The sequence below is a fragment of the Hyperolius riggenbachi genome, chromosome 9 (genome assembly GCF_040937935.1).
Source record: "Hyperolius riggenbachi isolate aHypRig1 chromosome 9, aHypRig1.pri, whole genome shotgun sequence".
NCBI lineage: Eukaryota > Metazoa > Chordata > Amphibia > Anura > Hyperoliidae > Hyperolius > Hyperolius riggenbachi.
This window is the reverse complement of record NC_090654.1, coordinates 101,307,282-101,328,478: the sequence shown is the minus strand read 5'-3', so window position 1 is coordinate 101,328,478 and position 21,197 is coordinate 101,307,282. Positions and strand designations below refer to the sequence as shown.

At 46.6% G+C, this 21,197-nt stretch overlaps 1 protein-coding gene across 2 annotated transcripts; it reads right to left on the bottom strand.

Moving 5' to 3' along the window:
* Positions 1 to 8,180: 8,180 nt before the first annotated feature.
* MRPS21 (mitochondrial ribosomal protein S21) lies at positions 8,181 to 20,088 on the bottom strand. Of its 2 annotated transcripts, none has more exons than XM_068251643.1 (3): positions 20,024 to 20,088; positions 13,761 to 13,852; positions 8,181 to 9,478 (listed from the first exon to the last, which is right to left on the bottom strand). In XM_068251643.1, the coding sequence occupies exons 2-3, from the start codon at positions 13,841 to 13,843 to the stop codon at positions 9,298 to 9,300; spliced, it is 264 nt and encodes an 87-aa protein (XP_068107744.1). In that variant the 5' UTR covers positions 13,844 to 13,852; positions 20,024 to 20,088; the 3' UTR covers positions 8,181 to 9,297. The 2 variants fall into 2 exon arrangements, with proteins under 2 accessions (XP_068107744.1, XP_068107743.1); XM_068251642.1 differs by lacking the exon at positions 20,024 to 20,088 and adding an exon at positions 19,764 to 20,017.
* Positions 20,089 to 21,197: the final 1,109 nt, after the last annotated feature.

The following is a 21,197-nucleotide window of genomic DNA, read 5'->3' as shown; positions in this document are numbered from 1 at the left end:
AGGTGGTGGGTGGGTCAGACTCAGGAGAAGAGTTGTATGATGAGGATGATGATCGGGACCATCTGTATGTGCCTCAGAGTCCGACCCCGGAAAACATGTTGTATCGTGTGTTTAGGTACTAAAATCTGCGTTCCCTCCCAGTAGTGTTGGGCGAACAGTGTTTGCCACTGTTCGGGTTCTGCAGAACATCACCCTGTTCGGGGTGACTATATAGCAGACTATATAGCATTGTGTTTAATGCCACTCTGTGTACACGGCTCAGCCACACTATATAGCATTGTGTTTACTTCCACTCTGTGTCTGCTGGGAACAGTAGTACACCGCTCACCCGCCACTGTATAGCATTGTGCTCTGTGTCACTGCTGACAATAGTGGTACACCGCTCACCCACCACTGTATAGCATTTCTGTACTGCCACTGTACTGCTGCCAGTCAGCGTGTACTTTAAGGATAAGTGAAATGAGGAAGAAATCCGGTGAAAGAGGGAGGGGCAAGGGAAGAGGTGTTTCCCCTGACGGTTCACGTACAGGCCACAGGGGAGCACCCAAGAAAACCCACTCAATACTGCCCATGTTGTCCAGGACAACAACCCTCACAGATCCAAAAGAACAGGACCAGATAATTACTTGGATGACCTCTCAAGCGTCCAGCAGTGGGTTAAGCAGCACCAGCACATCACGCACGAGGTCCGAGTCCTCAGCCAGTTAAAGTCTGGGCTTTCTTTGAAGACTGCACTGAGGATGTTACCATGGCGATTTGCAAGGTGTGCAAGACCCGCCTGAGCAGGGGGAAAAGTATTAACAACCTCTCCACCACCAGCATGAGCCGCCACATTCTATCCAAACATCCCACTCTGTGGGCAAACGCGGCAGGACAGGGTACCACCAGCAACACTGCCTCCCTTGGGTTCACCAGACTCACCACCAGACCCGCCTCAGCAGCAGCAGTAGCCCAGCCATTGCGTGGTTCACAACATTCACAAACATCAGACGATGCTGACACTGTCACTTTCCGGACTAGTGCTCTTGAGGTCTCCCAGTGTTCATCAAACACAACAACCAACAGCCCTTCGGTGTGCAGCGCTACGGTTGAGTTGTCTGTCTCTGAGATGTTTGAGCACAAGAGGAAATTGCCAGCAAATGACCCCCGGGCCGTGGCAGTAACAGCCAGCCAGCATAGCCAAGCTTCTGGCCTGCGAAATGCTGCCATATCGAGTGGTGGAGACAAACAGCTTCAAGGGCATGATGTCAGTGGCCATCCCACGTTACGTTGTTCCCAGCCGCTACCACTTTGCGCGCTCTGCAGTGCCTGAGTTGCATGAGCACGTGGTCAGCTAAATAACCCGAAGCTTGAAGAATGCCGTTGCCTGCAAGGTTCACCTCACCACTGACACCTGGACGAGTGCGTTCGGCCAGGGTCGATACATCTCCCTTACCGCGCACTGGGTGAACCTTGTGGAGCCTGGCAGCGATTCCTCACCTGCTACGGCGCGGGTGTTGCCCACGCCGCAAACAGCTGGATAACAACAGCAGCACCTACCTCTCTGACTCCTTCTCCTCCAACGCATCTCAAAGCTGTACCTCATCCGGAAATGCTAACCCAGCACCAGCAGCAGTAGGATCGTGGAAGCAGTGCAGCACAGCTGTTGGCATGCGTCAGCAAGCGTTGCTGAAGCTGATCTGCCTTGGGGATAAGCAGCACACAGGGGAGGAAATTTGGAGGGGAATAAAGGAACAGACGGATTTGTGGCTGGCACCGCTGGACCTGAAACCGGGCATGAAGCTAGACACCTGGCACGAACTGGCAATGTACGCAATAGAGGTGCTGGCTTGCCCGGCAGCCAGCGTTATGTCGGAACGCTGTTTCAGTGCTGCCGGAGGCATCATCACAGATCGGCGTATCCGCCTCTCCACAGAAAATGCAGACCGTCTGACTCAAATTAAAATGAATCAATCCTGGATTGGAAACGACTACGCAACACTCCTGGACCCCAACCAAGTAACATGACCGATGAACATCTGGGATGGTTTAGCGTTTCCGGTCCCTGTTTATTGAACCTCTCATCTGTATTACATTTATGACTGCATGGCGGCAAAAAGCATTGCTGCTATATCCGCACGCTTTTTGTCCTCATGCAAGGCCTGGGTTGTTGTGTCTCACAAAGCGTGGCCTTCTCCTCCTGCGCCTCCTCCTGTTCCATCACGTGTGCTGCTGCTGCTGCTGCTGCTGCTGCTGCTGGGTTACCGTTGCCGGTCCCTGTTTATGGAACCTCTTATCTTTATTACATTTATGACTACATGGCGGTACAAAGCATGCTATCCGCACGCTTTTTGTCCTCATGCAAGGCCTGGGTTGTTGTGTCTCACAAAGCGTGGCCTTCTCCTCCTGCGCCTCCTCCTGTTCCATCACGTGTGCTGCTGCTGCTGCTGCTGGGTTACCGTTGCCGCGTGGTCCCTGTTTATGGAACCTCTTATCTTTATTACATTTATGACTACATGGCGGTACAAAGCATGCTATCCGCACGCTTTTTGTCCTCATGCAAGGCCTGGGTTGTTGTGTCTCACAAAGCGTGGCCTTCTCCTCCTGCGCCTCCTCCTGTTCCATCACGTGTGCTGCTGCTGCTGCTGCTGCTGCTGGGTTACCGTTGCCGCGTGGTCCCTGTTTATTGAACCTCTTATCTTTATTACATTTATGACTACATGGCGGTACAAAGCATGCTATCCGCACGCTTTTTGTCCTCATGCAAGGCCTGGGTTGTTGTGTCTCACAAAGCGTGGCCTTCTCCTCCTGCGCCTCCTCCTGTTCCATCACGTGTGCTGCTGCTGCTGCTGCTGCTGGGTTAGCGTTGCCGCGTGGTCCCTGTTTATTGAACCTCTTATCTTTATTACATTTATGACTACATGGCGGTACAAAGCATGCTATCCGCACGCTTTTTGTCCTCATGCAAGGCCTGGGTTGTTGTGTCTCACAAAGCGTGGCCTTCTCCTCCTGCGCCTCCTCCTGTTCCATCACGTGTGCTGCTGCTGGGTTAGCGTTGCCGCGTGGTCCCTGTTTATTGAACCACTTATCTTTATTACATTTATGACTGCATGGTGGTACAAAGCATGCTATCCGCACGCTTCTTGTCCTCATGCAAGGCCTGGGTTGTTGTGTCTCAAAGCGTGGCCTTCTCCTCCTGCGCCACCCTCCTCCTGTTCCATCACGTGTGCTGCTGCTGGGTTAGCATTACCGGTCCCTTTTCCTGGAACCTCTTATATGTATTACATTTATGACTGCATGCCGACAAAAAGCATGTTACCTGTGCAAAGAAAACAGACATTTCCCGCATTTAAAAGACAGTTTTCCCTTTGAAACTTTAAAATCGATTTTCTCAAAAACTATAAGCTCTTTTTGCTAAATTTTTTTTTCCTCTTGTACCCACTCCCAAGGTGCACATACCCTGTAAATTTGGGGTATGTAGCATGTAAGGAGGCTTTACAAACCACAAAAGTTCGGGTCCCCATTGACTTCCATTATGTTCGGAGTTCGGGTCGAACACCCGAACATCGCGGCCATGTTCGGCCTGTTCGGCCCGAACCCGAACATCTAGATGTTCGCCCAACACTAGTAGATACGCGTCTGCATATGTTACTTAGTAATCCACTAATATCTTCCTTTACCTCCCAAATTCAACATACAGCTAAGTAGATTCACTACATCTTCATCTTGTATAAAGAGTATCCCTGGTGTAAAAATAAAAGGCCATTGCTCCTCCCCATATAGTACCCTTATGAAGGTTCAGCAAATGAAAGGGAGTATAAATCACCCATTCCCTGGTAATTGACCATAAGTGGTAAAGCCTGCCCTCCCTGTTGAACAAAAACAAAACACCACAGCAGTTTTTGCTGTAAACTTGTGGACAAGACCTGTGGCCACCCCCACCATGTTGCTGCAACTACCTATCAGGTCGCAGATAGGGGGCGGGCCTGCAGAAACACTGAGGGTTTGCGACCAGAGGGCAGTGTTTACCAATAACGATAATTTCCCAGCAAACAGATGATTTATATTCCTGTCTTTTCATCAAACCTGCATTAGGGCTGGAACCCACTATAGCGCTTTTTTGAGTGTTTAGGGAGCGCTTTAAATAGCTAGTGATTTCCCTAAACACAGATTCCACAGTAGTGATTGCAATTAGCAAAATCACAAACGCAGGACATGCAGCATTTTGGGAGCGTTTGCGCTTCAGTATAAAGTATATAAGTGCTGGCAAATCACACATAGCGATTTGTGTGCGATTTTTAAATTAATGAAAACTGTAAAAAAAATAATAATTTGAAAGGACCAATCAGAATTGCTAATCGCAAATCACTATCACAGTCACTGGCAAAAAGCTTACACTTTTTAAAATTGCTACCAAAACAGCCAGAAAACGCTCATGAAATCGCTTACAAAACACTAATTAAAAACGCTAGCGATTTGTAGTGGGAAGAGTCATGATTTCTATTTTTATCCTCAATATATAGGATATACACTCACCTAAAGGGTTATTAGGAACACTTGTTCATTTTCTCATTAATGCAGTTATCTAATACAACCAATCATATGGCAGTTGCTTCAATGCATTTAGGGGAGTGGTCCTGGTCAAGACAATCTCCTGAACTCCAAACTGAATGTCAGCATGGGAAAGAAAGGTGATTTAAGCAATTTTGAGCGTGGCATGGTTGTTGGTGCCAGACGGGCCGGTCTGAGTATTTCACAATCTGCTCAATTACTCGGATTTTCATGCACAACCATTTCTAGTGTTTAAAAAGAATGGTGTGAAAAGGGAAAAACATCCCTGCCTTGTTGATGCTAGAGGTCAGAGGAGAATGGGCCAACTGATTCAAGCTGATAGAAGAGCAAACGTTGACTGAAATAACTACTCGTTACAACCAAGGTTACGCAGCAAAGCATTTGTGAAGCCACAACACGCACAACCTTGAGACAGATGGGCTACAACAGCAGAAAATCCCACTAGGTACCACTCATCTCCTTTACAAAAAGGAAAAAGAGGCTACAATGTGCACGAGCTCACCAAAATTGGACAGTTGAAGACTGGAAAAATGTTGGTCTGATGAGTCTCGATAGTCAGAATTTGGCGTAAACAGAATGAGAACATGGATCCATCATGCCTTGTTACCACTGTGCAGGCTGGTAGTGGTGTAATGGTGTGGGGGATGTTTACTTGGCACACTTTAGGCTCCTTAGTGCCAGTTGGGCATAGTTTGAATGCCACAGGCTACCTGAGAATTGTTTCTGACCATGTCCATCCCTTCATGACCACCATGTACCCATCCTCTGAAGGCTACTTCCAGCAGGACAGGATAATGCACCATGTCACAAAGCTCAAATCATTTCAAATTGGTTTCTTGAACATGACAATGAGTTCACTGTACTAAAATGGCCCCCACAGTCACCAGATCTCAACCCAATAGAGCATCTTTGAGATGTGATGGAACAGGAGCTTTCTGCCCTGGATGTGCATCCCACAAATCTCCGTCAACTGCAAGATGCTATCCTATCGATAAGGGCCAACATTTCTAATGTATGCTTTCAGCACCTTGTTGAATCAATGCCACATAGAATTGAGGCAGTTCTGAAGGCGAAAGGGAGTCAAACACCGTATTAGTATGGTGTTCCTAATAATCCTTTAGGTGAGTGTAGATATACAGCTAGATGGAGAGAGAGAGAGAAGGCGCTGTAATTAGAGGGAGATAAGATGTTAGAATGCTAGCTTCTGAGAAATCCAGGAAAGCATTTTTATGTCTGGACTCATGTCTTTCTCTTCCTATATGCATTAATACAGTCCATAAAACAAAAATCCAACTGAGACATGTAAGTTGGATAAATCTTACCTCAAACCAGCAGCAACCTCGTGTTTCCTTCTTTTAAAGCCAATGTAAAGCAAACTGTATAAAAAAAAAAAAAAAGATACCCAAGGAGAGGGAAGGTTCTGGGTCCTATGCAGCTTTCCCCAACCATTTCCCAACCCTATCCTCAAGGACCACCAACAGTGCATGTTTTGCAGTAAACCAAACATTCACAGGTGAGGTAATTAGTGTCTCAGCAGAGCTAATTAACTACCTGTATGGATTTCCACAAAACATGCACGGTTGGTGGTCCTTGAGGACAGGGTTGGAGAACACTGCGTATCGAGCCTTCCCGTTCCACTTACTGTAAACTGCCGCCGTGGGAGGCTTCGGAAGAGTGTGCAGGCGCAGTGTGGAGCCACCCGTCTTTGGTAGCACTTGGGCTTCCAAAGCCTCCCGTGCCAGATGAGAACAGTCTGACCGATCGGTCGAATACTGCTAAAGGGGTTGATAGCGCTGGGACAAGTGAACTGTGAGAGTAACGGAAAGGCTCTATAGGACCCAGAGCCTTCCCCCTCGTGGCCACACCCCTAGCGTCGCTCTGTCATGCATGCAGTATAGTTAGATCCTGGACACTGCCTAATCCACTATTGGAAATTTGTGCCGTAGACTTTGCTCACACTGGCTCCTTGTGCCAGTACAGGTATTACTATCCTGCTGCTCCTTGCGAGCACTTAGCCTTGAGCTATATTTGAGTGATCTTGTCTTGTATATACTACTGTATTTGACCATTGTACATTGCTGTATAATATGTTGCTGCTACTGATTGCTTTATGCATTGTTTACTGATTAGCCTGATGCTGTGACTTTTTGTATACATAAATTGCTAACTTAAGATTTCTTACAATATATACCACTTGATTGCATGTTTGCATGGTATGCTGGTCGTTTCTTTGAATTTTTGGTATGTTAGGACCTTGCCTGGCTCGACTTATTGACTGCATCCACCTTTGTATGCTTTGCCTGTTTGATGCTAACAGGTGTGCAGACCTTTACTAATTGGTTGTCCTTTAATTCAGCAACAGCATACCTTTCTCAATTTAGGCCCCAATCTCACATTGGGCTCTATTCACAAAGCATTACCACATTCGGTAATGCTCAAAACAGCTGATTTTACTGATCACCTTTCCAAGTTACAATTCACTAAACCCATCGCCACACAGAAAAATCCTGTTCCTGATTAGTAAAGTAAATTACCAACTTGTGCGGTAATTACCTTAGGAAATGTCAATTCTCAAAGATTTCCACGTCATTTACCGGCCAAAAGTGTTCGGTAATTTTCTCCAGCCCACAGCAGCCGATAGCTCGCTCTCCCTATGCTGTCTCTGTGCGGTAACTTGACAGACAGCCTTTGGGGAGAGCCAGGTAGTCAATAGAGATCACCACACAGCCAACAGGGATAGCCACACATCCTGCTTCTCACAGTCATTGGATGCGACAGGGATGCCAGTGGGTCTTTCAGTGTATCAATGCAGAAGAAGCTAACAAACCTGCCCGCAACCCTTCATCCCTTTAGATGTGCATATTTGTATTTTAGCACATAGAAGAGTGCCCCCTGGTGGCTGCAGCACATCTAAAGGGATGACCGTACGCACAATTCGGAAAAACTGAGTTACACACATCTCCCTGCCTGCCGCCCTGCTAGAAAGCTGGTGACACTTACCGACCAGGGCTTAGTGAATTGCGGCATGTTTGTTCGGTACTTTCTGGGGGAAATCTTTTGTGAATTTGGGGGGAAAAAAAGTGTAAAATACACTTACAGGTATTTTACCATCCAAAATGCTTCTACCAAACTGCTTATTGTGAATAGAGCCCATTGTGAAATGGCACCTTTTCATTTTCATATCCATTTGCCCTGTCACTTTGTCTCCTCTGTTCTGGCTTAATCCAAAGTCTGCCTCCCCAATTCCACTATTCCTTGCCTCAGTCGACTCTTTTTCTCTCTCTGGCACTATCCTCTTCCTTCACCTTGCATCATCTAGTCTGCACACCCCAGAAACCAGACAGACTCTTCTGTCAGTGTCTCTACCCGCTCCTTTCCCGGCCTCTAATCAGCGTCAGCCAGCTCTTGCCATCCACCATTTCAGTCTTGTGCATGCCTCACAGTTTTTCCACTGCGCTATCAACTGACCAGAGTCGGCACTAAAAGGTCTCTTCCCCCCCCCCCCCCCCCCCCCTCCCCTCAACCACCACCATTTTTCTTGTTAGTAGAGGAAACTTCTCCCCATTCTTCCTGTTAACAGCAATGATTAGCCAAAATAATATTTTTTTTTAATCAACTTAACACCAAACTTCAGCAAGAAAATAACTTTATTCCATCTTTAAGCTTCAGATGACATCGAAATTTCATCAACAATCCCACACAATATCAGACAAGATGATCCAGCACTCAGACTACACAATACAGAAGCAATGGAATGGTAACCATAGGCCTGGTACTTTTACCGCTTCAGCCAACCATCTAATTAGAGCAATTGCTGCCGCACCAGATGAATGTTCAGTCTCAGCCCAAACATTTCCCCTTCCTGGCAAACTGTTTGACAGAGTGTCACAAGGTAAGAAAAACCTCTATGCCAAAAATCACCTGGCTGTTAATGAAGACATTTATTTTACCAATACTTGGCAGTAGTTTTGACCAGGATTTGTCTGCTATATCTGGGCCTCTAATGTCTATAGTTAAAAGTGGTCTGAAAGTCAGCATTTCTACTTTGCTCTAAAAGATTCCTTACAGCTTTAAAGCTACTAACCCAGAAAAAAAATTGTAGCAGAACATCACTGAAATGGTTAAACACAGCACTTTGTCCTGCTATGCAAAGGCTATTCAGCTTCAAATCTGCATCCTTACTGGAGATAACAATCTTTGTTTATATCCAATGTTAATACATTTGTGTGTAACAAGTAAAAACCACTCTGAGAAGCTGTCTCTGCTTCAGGCACACACACAGTTCAGAACAGCTCATTAGAAAATTTTAATATATAGTAAAAAGCAGTTGAAATAAAATACAATGTCTAAAATGCAATGTCAGCTTTCAGGGAAAGATAAACAACACTTTGGAAACTTGTAATTTGTAGACAGACATTATTACTTGTGCACAAAAGCAAATATGATAACTGTATGAGTAATAAGTAGGAAAACACATTTTTATTGAATGTTATGGCAGAGTTTCAGACCACTTTAATCTTAAACTAGCTGTAGGGAATTTCTGGATTACCACATGCAGAGGAAAATCTGCTATTTATTGGTATATTAAAGTCCAAGAGACATTACATGGTTCAGTCGCATATCCAGCAAAATGTTAACAATCCACATTGCGGCTGAAGCGGGAATATTGTGTGGTAAATTGAAAAAGGGTGGAATAAAGCATCATCTCTGTCCATGGTGACACTGTTGCCATTCCAAGTTCCTCTTCTAGCACCCAGGCCAGGGGTCCTCCCGAATCGTCCTCGACAAGAATGCTATTTTACGTTGCATTTCTGAGGTATAGATGCGCTTACATGTCTCATATTTAATCCTCCTTTTCTTGATACATGGCTTTTCGCAGTAGCGCCTCCTCTGGGCCTCGTCTACCATTCCTTCCGAAGTGAGGATTCTGTAAGGGAAAAAAAAAACACAGTCAATATAATTACTCAGGCAAATCATTTCCTAGAGGTGCTCCTTTGGTTTGTTCTGTGATGCTTTGTTTGATGCACAAACATTTGCATATGAACAGAAAGAGGACAGGGGGAGGGAAGGTCAGCAATGCAAGAGAAGAAAGACATCTTTACCCCTTTATACAAAGCTCTCATGTCTGTTTGAAAAAAAAAGGGTTTATCCCCACTTATTGCCCTGGGAGGTGTAGGCACCTTAAAGGAAACCAGAGACTTTGAAAGCAAAAGATTTTTCAGAATCAGAATCATTTTTATTTGCAAGGCACGACTTCAGAATTGGATTTGGCACAAACCCAATTCTTTTTATACTTACCCGGGGCTTCCTCCAGCCCCATAAGTACGTCTGAGTCCCTCGCCATCCTCCCGCAGTCTGCTGTTCAGCCCCCTCAGTCCAGGTCTTCTGCACGTGCATGCAGAGAAGACCCCGACAGGCGCGACTGAGCCAGTTACCAGAGCTGATTGCCGCTAACAGCAGACCGAGGGAGGACGGCGAGGGACTCAGACATGCTTATGGGGCTGGAGGAAATCCCGGGTAAGTATAGAATCTTTTGCTTTCGAAGTCCCTGATACACTTTAAAGGGAACCTTAAATAGTGTACCAAAGACGTTGCTAGCTAAAGATTTGATACTTACCCGGGGCTTCCTCCCACCCCATAAACACGTCTGAATCCAACGCCATCCTCCCGCAGTCTGCTGCTCAGCCGCGATCAGCCCTGGTAATAGGCTCAGTTGGGTCTAGTCTTGGTCTTCTGCACATGCACGGACCTCCCGCGCATGCGCAGAGGACATAGACTGACGCGACTGAGCCAGTTACCAGGGCTGATCGCAGCTGAACGGCAGACCGCAGAAGGATGGCGTTTGACTCGGACGTGTTTATGGGGTGGGATGAAGCCCCGGGTAAGTATCAAAACCTTCGCTAGGGATGTCTCTGGTTTACTTCAAGTGACCCAAAAGCAATCAGTTTAACTTACCTGGAGCTTCCTCCAGCCCCATGTAGTCCTTCACTTCTCTAGCTAACCTCCAGGAAATCCTCTAAAAGCTGTCTGAGTGAACCTTGTCACAGGCTGCAGTGCATGCATGGCCTTGCAGGTGCAGCAGCCTGTGACAGGGCTCACTCAAGACAGCTTTTAGAGGGGCACAGCAGCAGAAAAAAGTGGACTGGGTGAACAGCGGGGGACCTGGAGGACTACATAGGGCTGAAAGAAACCCTAAGTAAGTTAAATCGATTGCCTTTGGCTCACTTAAAGAAAAACAGAAAATTGAACTTCATCGCAATCAGTAGCTTACACCCCCTTTCCCATGAGAAAGCTTTACTTTTTTTTTTCAAATATATCATCAGTGGGGTCTGTATGGCTGATATTGTGGTGAAACCCCTCCCACAATGTGAGGTCCACCTAGGTCCTGTCTGTGAACCTTGTTGCATTGTGGGAAATAATCGCTGGTTCCAACTGCCAAGCAGCCAGTATCTCCTGTGCATGTGAAGATCTAATACATAAATATAAAACATTTTAGCCTATCACATTATAAGGGGGGGGGGGGGGGGGGGTGTGGTTAATTTTAATGGCAGTTGGTGCTGTATAGTGTTTTTTTCATGTCTGCCAGTGGTAAAGACGATAACATGCAGGCTCATTGTGGATCAAACAACATGACCAAATTACATGGCAGAATATCAATTTCTTGATCTCTATTCGATTTCTTAACTTCTAATTTGAAATGAATTAATTTACCCTTTTCACTAAAGTTCCTCTTTTTTACTATAAAAAAACTCACAACATTCATGTACAGCATACTGGGATATAATCCCACATTTGCATGGAAATATAAGTTACGGTAGTTTAAAACCACATGCATCAGAGCTGAAACATTAAAGGGACCCTGAGCAGAGCATTAAAATAAAAATTGTCACTTACCTGGGGCTTCCTCCAGCCCCCCCCAGCCCCCGTAGTCTACCGGCGTCCTCCTTGGTCCCGCTGGTGGGCACGTTATTGCGGCCGGAGTTGTGCACAACTGCTCATTTGCCGTAGGTCTCCTGCGCACTTCAGTCTTTCAAGAACTGTGCATGTGCAGGAGGCTTACGATGACAAGCGTGTGTTCAAACCAGGTGTGCGGACGGGCCGCAAGCAGGACCACGGAGGGGACTCAGTAGATGCCGAGGGACCACACAGGCTACGGGGGGCTGGAGGAAGGCCCAGGTAAGTGCTGATTTTTATATTAAAGCGGAATATAACCCAGAATTTCTTCTTTGCTCTAAAAGATTGTTTACAGCATATAAAATACTAACACAATGTTGTTGTTTTTTAGTAAAACAGCATTCAAAGGGTTACATCACAGGGCTGACTCTTTCTTCTGCAGGGAGAACCGCATCCAAACTGCTTATAATCTTATCTTGTGTACACATTCTTTACTTGATACATTTATGTAAACATTCTCTGGCTGTGCAGGACTTCAGCTGATGAGTCCTGGGGTGAAACACAGATCAGAAATAACTGCTGGCAGCATTTACAACAGAATGACAACAGTTATAAATAAATGAACTGAACTTTGGGAAGTCATAATATCGAAATCAAAATTAATACTTGTGCACAAAAACAAATATGACCATTGTATGGGTTATAAAAAGTAGGAAAACACATTTTTGTTGAAAATTGTCAGTTTTAACCACTTCACCACTGAGGAGTTTTACCCCCTGACCACCAGAGCAATTTTCACCTTTCAGCGCTCCATCCATTCATTAATCTATAACTTTATCATTACTTATCACAATTAAACGAACTATATCTTGTTTTTTCCACCACCAATTAGGCTTTCTTTAGGTGGGACATTATGCCAAGAATTATTTTATTCTAAATGTGTTGTAATGGGAAAATATGAAAAATGTGAAAAAAAAATTCATTATTTTTCAGTTTCCGGCCATTATAGTTTTTAAATAATGCATGCTACTGTAATTAAAACCCATGAAATGTATTTGCCCTTTTGTCCCGGTTATAAAACAGTTTAAATTATGTCCCTATCACAATGTTTGGCGCCAATATTTTATTTGGAAATAAAGGTGCATTTTTTTCAGTTTTGCGTCCATCCCTAATTACAAGCCCATAGCTTATAAAGTAACAGTGTTGTACCCTCCTGACATACATATTTAAAAAGTTCAGTCCCTAAGGTAACTATTTATGTATTTTTTTTTATTGTAAATTTTTTAATTTTTTTTTAAATTACAAAAAAAAAAAAAAATTGGGAGTGTGGGAGGTAATGAGTTAATTTTTTTTGTGTAAAAGTAATTTATTTGTATGTGAAAAATGTTTAGGGTGTAATTTTACTATTTGGCCACAAGATGGCCACAGTAACTTTTTGCTTAATGCGACCCCCAAGTGTCCTTCCGGACTCTTGGAGGAAGTACTAAGAGGCTGGGTAAGTTTTTTTTTTTTTTTCACAATGATCGCGCTGCTCATCGGAGAGCAGCGGATCATTGCGGGGCTTAGATCAACGAACGGGAATGGATTTTCCCGTTCATTGATCTCCGGGCGAGCGGCGTGTTTACGAGCGGCCGGCGGCATGTTTACGAGCGGGAGCACGGGCAGCAGCGGGAGCGCGAATAGTACGGATTTCTCCGTCCCTGGGGGTTAAAGGATGGAAAAAGGGACGGAGAAATCCATACGGGCGGGGGTAAAGTGGTTAAACCGCTTTAATGCTCTGCTCAGGGTCCCTTTTAAAGGACACCTGAAGTGAGAGGGATATGGAGGCTTCCATATTTATTTCCTTTTACGCAATACCCGTTGCTGGGTTGCCCTTCTAATCCTCTGCCTCTAATAATTATAGCCATAGACCCTGAACAAGCATGCAGCAGATCAGGTATTTCTGACAGTATTGTCAGATCTGACAAGATTAGCTCCATGTCCGTTTCTGGTGGGATTCAGACATGACTGCAGCCGAATAGATCAGCAGGGCTGCCAGGCAGCTAGTATTGTTTAAAAGGAAATAAATATGGCAGCCTCCGGATCCCTCTCACTCCAGTTGTCCTTTAATATATGTCACCTGGATATATTAACTACACCCACTGTAAACATACCTTGGGCATCCACACGTCAGAAAGGAGAAGAGCACAGCACCGAATTCTAATATGACCGATTAGGGTTAGACAGTTATGTGCCCTACTTCCACTGATTGCATTTCTTCTTTACAATAACTACAGAACAGAACTTGTCACAGCTAAACAATGATGCACACTCACCTGTTAAGCGCCTTGTAAGCTGCATCCACATTCCCATTCTGTACCATCACTGTGCGGGCAACAAATCTCAGATGGTTTGCCATTTCACAAAACTAAGAAAGAGAGAATTAATGTCACCACTGTCACAGAACAAATTAAAGGGAAGGTCCAAGCAAAAAAAAAAAAAAGAGTTTTACTTACCTGGGGCTTCTACCAGCCCCATGTAGCCATCCTGTGCCCTTGTAGTCACTCACTGCTGCTCCAGTCCCCCGCTGGCAGCTTTCTGACCTCGGAGGTCAGGGCCACATTGCATACATTTTTACGCATTCCAGCTAGTGCAGGAACAAAAATTTACGTGTTGCACCACTAACGCGTAAAAATGTATGCGTTAATGTTCCTGCACTAGCGGGAATGTGTAAAAATGTACGCAATTCGGCCCTGACCTCCGAGGTCAGAAAGCTGCCAGCGGGGGACTGGAGCAGCAGTGAGTGACTACGAGGGCACAGGATGGCTGCATGGGGCTGGTAGAAGCCCCAGGTAAGTGAAACTCATTTTTTTTTTTTGCTTGGACCTTCCCTTTAAGAAATACACAATACAGTCATCTAACCTCAGTACTATGTGATTGGTCTGTGATCACAATTAGGAGACAGCTTTATCATCCATACTATTTACATACAAGAATGCAACTGAATAAGGTGCTGCATTTCACAGGCTATAGGTGTGTACACACACTTTCCCATTTGATTCACTGCAGATTTGATCACTCCTGTCTGAATCAGATGGGGATCGGACAACTGAAGTGAGAAGAATATGAAGGTTTCCATATTTATTTCCTGTTTAAACAATACCAGTTGCCTGGCAGCCCTGCTGGTCTATTTGGCTGCAGTAGTGTCTGAATCACACCTGGAAAAAGCATGCAGCTAATCTTAGACCTGACAGTAATGTCAGAAACACCTGATCTACTGCATGCTTGTTCGGGGTATACAGTAGGCCTGAACGATTTTAGGAAAAGATTGAATTGCACGATTTCTGTTAGAAATTGCGGTTTTGAGTCGATCCACGATTTTTTCAAATCAAGCCTTAGCACTAAAATCACAAGGAATAGGAAGGAAATGAATAGCACCTTAGTTGGCACAAATTCAAAGTGCCCCACTGCAGCTTTGCAGATTACAGAAAGAATAGATCACCACAGTCAGTCACACCACAGCAGTCATCATCATTGTCATTGTCATGCTGACACACTGTGCAGAGGAGGCGGAGGCGATACACAATTTCAAAGACAGGCGTGCAGGCGTAGTCGGCTGCTCATGACACAGTTTGATTGACATGCATGCGGGCGGAGTCTACCGCCAATCCAGCAAATGATGTGGAAGCACTGGGAGGAGTGAGTTGTGAGTGACAGCCAGTGGGCGGAGTTTTCCACCCTTAATACAAAATATGATTGTTAGCCAAGCCTGGAGTGAGCCGTCCCAAGTGCGAGAGCCTTCAGGTGGGCGGAGTCTGCCGCCCGTAACACAACATGTGATTGACAGCCTGGCATGTGGGAGTCTGTCGCTGCCCAGCTGGTGAATTAGAGGTGCTGGGAGGAGTGAGTCGCCGCGAGTGTGAGAGCCGTCCGCTCCGCTGATTTGCTACACACTTGTAGGCGGAAGTTGGGGGAGAGAGTGAGCCGCTTTGATCACGGCGAGTGAAAGCACTCACTGAGCCGCCGCAAACCGTTGCTGCACGGAGCGGTAAAGGCGAATGCTGGGCTGACTGGGGGGATGAAAATCGCCGCTATGGTGATCACAGAATCGTCATTTCCGTGATTGCAATTTCGATCCAAAAGCTGTTTATCGTTCAGGCCTAGTATACGGCTAAAAGTATTAGAGGCAGAGGATCAGCAGGGCTGCCAGGCAACTGGTATTGCTTAAAAGGAAATAAATATGTCTCCATATACCTCTCTCTTCAGTTTTTAAAAATATCTGAGCATATCAAATTTAAAGTGATTTGGACTAATCTGACCAGACGCTAGATCTCAAGCAAATGGTAGATCGACAGCCAATACATTGAGCAGTGCAATGCTGCGGTTCAATAGATTTCATGCTGAACTCTATTGAATATCTGTGTGCGGGGTAAGAATCTGATCAGGTTCACATAATACGCCTTCTTCAAGAATAGTCTGAAAAAGGCGTATTAACAGAAAGCTACATCATCTTGATTCAAAACTTACTGGTTGCCAACATGGTACAAAACTCTACTGTTCAGAGATGGATCTATGTCTTTGCCACATCAAGCGGTAATCTAAAAATGTATGCGTACCTTTACAGCATCCTACTTTTTTCTGTACACCATTTTAATGTTTGTATCAAATACATTTCAACGCATATGAACATGCTTTGTATGTATTGGAAACTGAGTAATGATAGTGCACTGGTTAAAGGCACCGCCTTTGACATTGGAGACCAGTGTTCGAATCCTGGCAAGGATCAGTACCTATTCAGTAAAAAGTTCAAGGCAAGACTCCTTAACACTGCAGGGTGGCCTCTTGAGCACGTCCTAGCAACTGCAGCTCTTGAGCGCTTTGAGTCCGACAGGAGAAAAGCGCTATACAAATGTTCGGATTATTAAAACATCTCAAATACCATACTGTAAACATAGCCTTAGGATGATTTTAAAGTGAACCTGAGACAGGGGGAAAAGAGAGAAAAATTAGACATACTTGGGGCTTCCTCCAGCACCTCCCAGGCTGAACGCTCGCTTGCCGTCCTCCACCGCTGCCTGAAACGTCTGGAATTCGCCCCAAAAGTCCGCACTGGGGCTTCTGCCCATGCGCAGACGAACTGCTCCAACTGGACCTGACTGAAGGTCTTTCGGGGCCAAATTGCAGATGATCCAGGCAGCAGAGGACAGCGAGGGAGCGATCAGCCTGGAGGGAGCTGGAGGAAGCCCCAGGTATGTATAATTTTTTCTCTCCCTTCCTGTCTCAGGTTTAAAGGACACATGAAGTGAAGAAACCCACTTCATGTTTAATACATACCTAAGTATAGGGAAAGCTCTGGATAGTGGATACCAAAGAGCTTTCCCGGGCCCCGAACACGTCCAATACAGCGCAGGAGATTTGGGCACAGCCAGGCATACATGAAATTGGCGCAGGAAGACTTGGGCGCAGGATACAGCCGGTATATGGCTGATCCTGCTTCTGCACAAGTCCGGGCCAGGTTAATTACTATTCCCCCCTCCAGGCCAACATGGATGGTAAGGAATTATATAATTTGGTTTCCAGCTATTGCTGGAGGCCGAATTATTTTGTTTTAAAAGCAACTTCAGCTCCGTCTTCTGACGGCGCCGACGTTACTCACTGACCGCCGCTATAGATGCAATTCCTATTACAGTCTATGGTGGCACCCGGCTGCACCTAAATTTTCCTGCGCTGAAAAGCAATGCTCCGCGCAGCCGGTGCCACCAGGAATTACAGCTATAGCGGCGCACAGTGAGTAACTTTGACGTTGTCAGAAGACAGAGCTGAAGTTACTTCTAAGACACTGTAGTTCGGCCGCTGAATTACATCATTCCCCACTAACCACAGTGTCCTGGAGGGGGATTAGTAATGAATGCTGTCGGGACTTGTGCAGGAGCAGGATGAGCTGTTTATCAGCTGTATCCTGCGCCCATGTCTCCTGGCGGCAATTTCATCCGTATGTCTCGGTCTGTCCCTGGATTAAGTTATTCTCCCTTGTAGGTCGAATAGCACTTCAGTAATCCTCAGGCAGTCTTCAGAACTGCTTGTGACCCCGAGTAGCTCGAAAGAGGAGTGTGTCTGTAATGCGGGTTTTTGCAGGCGCAATACGAATGTGGGCGCTAATCTAGTTTAGGGGGCCCAGCAGGAAACCTCATAGAAAAATGTAGTTAACGTAATTGAGTGAACAGCACCCTCTCAAACTGCTAGGTCTCAGATAGGTTGTCATAAACTACGCCCACAGTATTCTGCCAATCACAATGCTTTGTGCTGTAGAGGTTTCCTGCTGAGTCCCGTAAAGTAGACTAGCGCTCGTCTTTAAAGCTACCTGGAGATGCAAATAGTTCTGAAGGCTGCCCGAGGAGTACTGAATATCTACCTGGTGGGATAATTTCAACGGGGGACAGCACAGGAATGATAGGCTGTATGAAGAAAAAGGAGAGTTCTATCATCTATCTGTACACATGTAATAAATGCGCCTGGAGAGAGAATATAAAAAAAAAGAAAAAAAAAAGATGCCAGATATTACTGCTAGTAAAATATTGGTATTACTACCAATATTCTACTATTGAATTAACATCGTAAAATATTGGTAGTACTTATTGATATTTTACTATGACCTCCTAACCTAAACCTATTCTCACTCAGAACTACCCCGGCTACTGATGCCTAACCCTTAACCCCTCCTTCTGAAGCCTAACTTTTAACCCCTGTGGTGCCTAACTCTTGCACCGCCTCCCCCATTGGCACCTAACCCTTAACTCCTCTGTGCCAAACTTGTAAACCCCCTGCCCCCCACCCCCCAAAGAGCACCAGAAAAAATAGAGGTCAATGGGGCTACCCGCTGTATTGCAGGTAGCACCCAAGTTTCCACTGTTTACAGCTTTTATCATTGCCAAGAATAGTGGTGCCCTTTTTTTCTGGCTTCATTTCTGTGGTTTTCTGATCCTTCCCTCTACTTAAAGGACTACTGTAGGGGGGGGGGGGGGGGGGAGATCCAGGGTAATAAGTGTTGAACTTACCTGGGGCTTCTAATGGTCCCCCGCAGATGTGTGCCTGCGCAGCCACTCACAGATGCTCCTGTCCCCGCCTCCGGTTCACTTCTAGAATTTACGACTTTAAAGTTGGAAAACCACTGCGCCTGTGTGGCCATGTCCTCGTTCCCGCTGATGTCACCAGGAGCGTACTGCGCACGAATAGACTGTACTGAACCTGCGCAATACACTCCTGGTGACGTCAGCAGGAACGAGAGCGCTGCCACACAGGCGCAGTGGTTTTCCAACTTTAAAGTCGGAAATTCCAGAAGTGAACCGGTGGGGACCAGAGTATCGGTGAGCGGCTGCGCGGGCACAGGACATCTGCGGGGGACCATTAGAAGCCCCAGGTAAGTTAAACTCTTTTTCCCCCTGAAGTACTCCCTTTAACCCTCCTGGCGGTCTAATGTTTTCCGCCAGGAGGCAGCACAGCAGTTTTTTTTTTTTTTTAAATCATGTAGCGAGCCTTCGCTACATGATAGCCGCTGCCCAGCGGCACCCCCCCGCCCGCTTCGATCGCCTTCGGCGATCTCTGATCAGGAAATCCCGTTCAAAGAACGGGATTTCCTGCAGGGCTTCCCCGTCGACATGGCGAGGCGGGATGACGTCACCGACGTCTTTGGGAGTCACGATCCACCCCTCAGCGCTGCCTGGCACTGATTGGCCAGGCAGCGCACGGGGTCTGGGGGGGGGGGGGGGCGGCAGAGCAGATAGCGGCGACCGAGCGTGGGCCGGCGGCGATCGGTGTGCTGACGCAGCTAGCAAAGTGCTAGCTGCGTTCAGCAAAAAAAATTAAGCAAATTGGCCCAGCAGGGCCTGAGAAAACCTTAGTTCGGGGTTACCGGCGACCGCCAGGAAGGTTAAGCATCAGTTTCTTCACTTCAGGTTAGCTTTAAGGGCGTAGCTTGGGAACATTTTGGGAGAAACTTACCGCAGTTCATAGTGTACATATTAATGTTTTACAATTTTTTCAAGGATAGACAAGTACACGCTTTTCCCTCCTTGCAGATTTTTAATTTACCCAGAGATCTTCTTTAAGACACAACAGTACAAAACTAAAATTATCTACAGAAACGTCAGAGGCTACCTATTACTATGGCATATCAACTATGTACCTAACACAGAGTAAGCCATCAGCACACTACACTAGAACATGAATTAGAAGGTACGCTGTAAAACCTGCATGCTCCGCATTAGGTACAGACAGTCATTTTAATTCGTATCATAGACACATAAAGTGAAAAGACAAGATTCGGTGTCAGTGAATCTCACCTAACGAGCCTCAGTCCTGGCAGCCGATAGTGAAGGTTACATGTATCCTACTCTTCTACACATCCTCCACATGCTGAGGCGTTCCTACAATACGGCGCAGGGGGCGTGGCCCCCAGGAGGGGAAGAGCAGCGGAGGGGTGACAGGGATAGCGGCGGGGAGGAGGGGCAGATCCCCCCTCCCTCAGCCTCTCTTCTCCTCCAAATGACAGCGGGGGCAGCGGGCAACGAACAGTCAGGACGGTCAACCGGAGAATACTCACTTTACTTTTGCGTTCCAGCAGCAGGAACGCCGCGTCCCTGTCACGTGCCTCTTCTGCGCCTTCAATGCGTGTCACAGCATTGGAGGCGCAGAAGAGTCACGTGACGGCGACGGAGCGCTCCAGCTGCTGGAACGCAGAAGTAAAGTGAGTATTCTCCGCCTGCCCGCTGCTCCCGCTGTCATTTGGAGGGGAAGAGAGGCAGAAGGAGGGGACCCAGGTGAGGGAGGTGGGGGGATTTGTCCCCCCTCCCCGCCACCCCTCCTTCTAGCTTTCCTGAGGGGGGGGGGGGCACTATACTGGGGGCCACTATGCTAGCTACACTTGGGGGCATGACAGCGGCCACTGTATTAGCTAAACTGGGGGCCACTATACTAGCTACACTGGGGGCAGCTATACTACCTACTATGGGGGCCACTGTAGTAGCTTAACTGGGGGCCACTATACTAGCTAAACTGGGGGCCACTATACTAGCTAAACTGGGGGCCACTATACTAGCTAAACTGGGGGCCACTATACTAGCTAAACTGGGGGCCATTATACTAGTTAAACTGGGGGCCACTATACTGGGGGCCACTATGCTAGCTAAACTGGGGGCCACTATACTGGGGGCCACTATACTAGCTCCACTGGGGGCAACTATACTAGTTCCACTGGGGGCAGCTATGCTACTTACATTGGGGGGCCACTATACTACCTATCTTGGGGTAGCTATACTGTAGGCCACTATACTGGGGGCCACTATACTAGCTACACTGGGGGCAGCTATACTACCTACACTGGGGCCACTGTCAGGGACGCCGCCAGGCACCAAGCAGCCACTTCGGGCATCACGTTTTTAGGGGCCTCAGAGGCCACGGCGGGTAATGACAGGTATAGGTGCCCTCTATATAGGTAATAGAGTTGCCCCACTATATGTAATAAAGTTGCCCCCAGTATAGGTAGCTAGCACAGCTGCCCCCAGTATAGGTAGCTAGGGGTGTGGCTATCCCACGAGAAAGTGGGCGTGGCCATGGCATGTGGGTGGCGCTACGCGCTCCAAAAAATGGGCGTGGGGATGGGGGCACGAAAAATGGGTGTGACCATGACATTCTATGGGTGGAGTGTAACCGTAACCCCAAAGCAGCAAATATAGCCAACTATGACCATTTAATAATAAATGCAGCAACAGTTACCC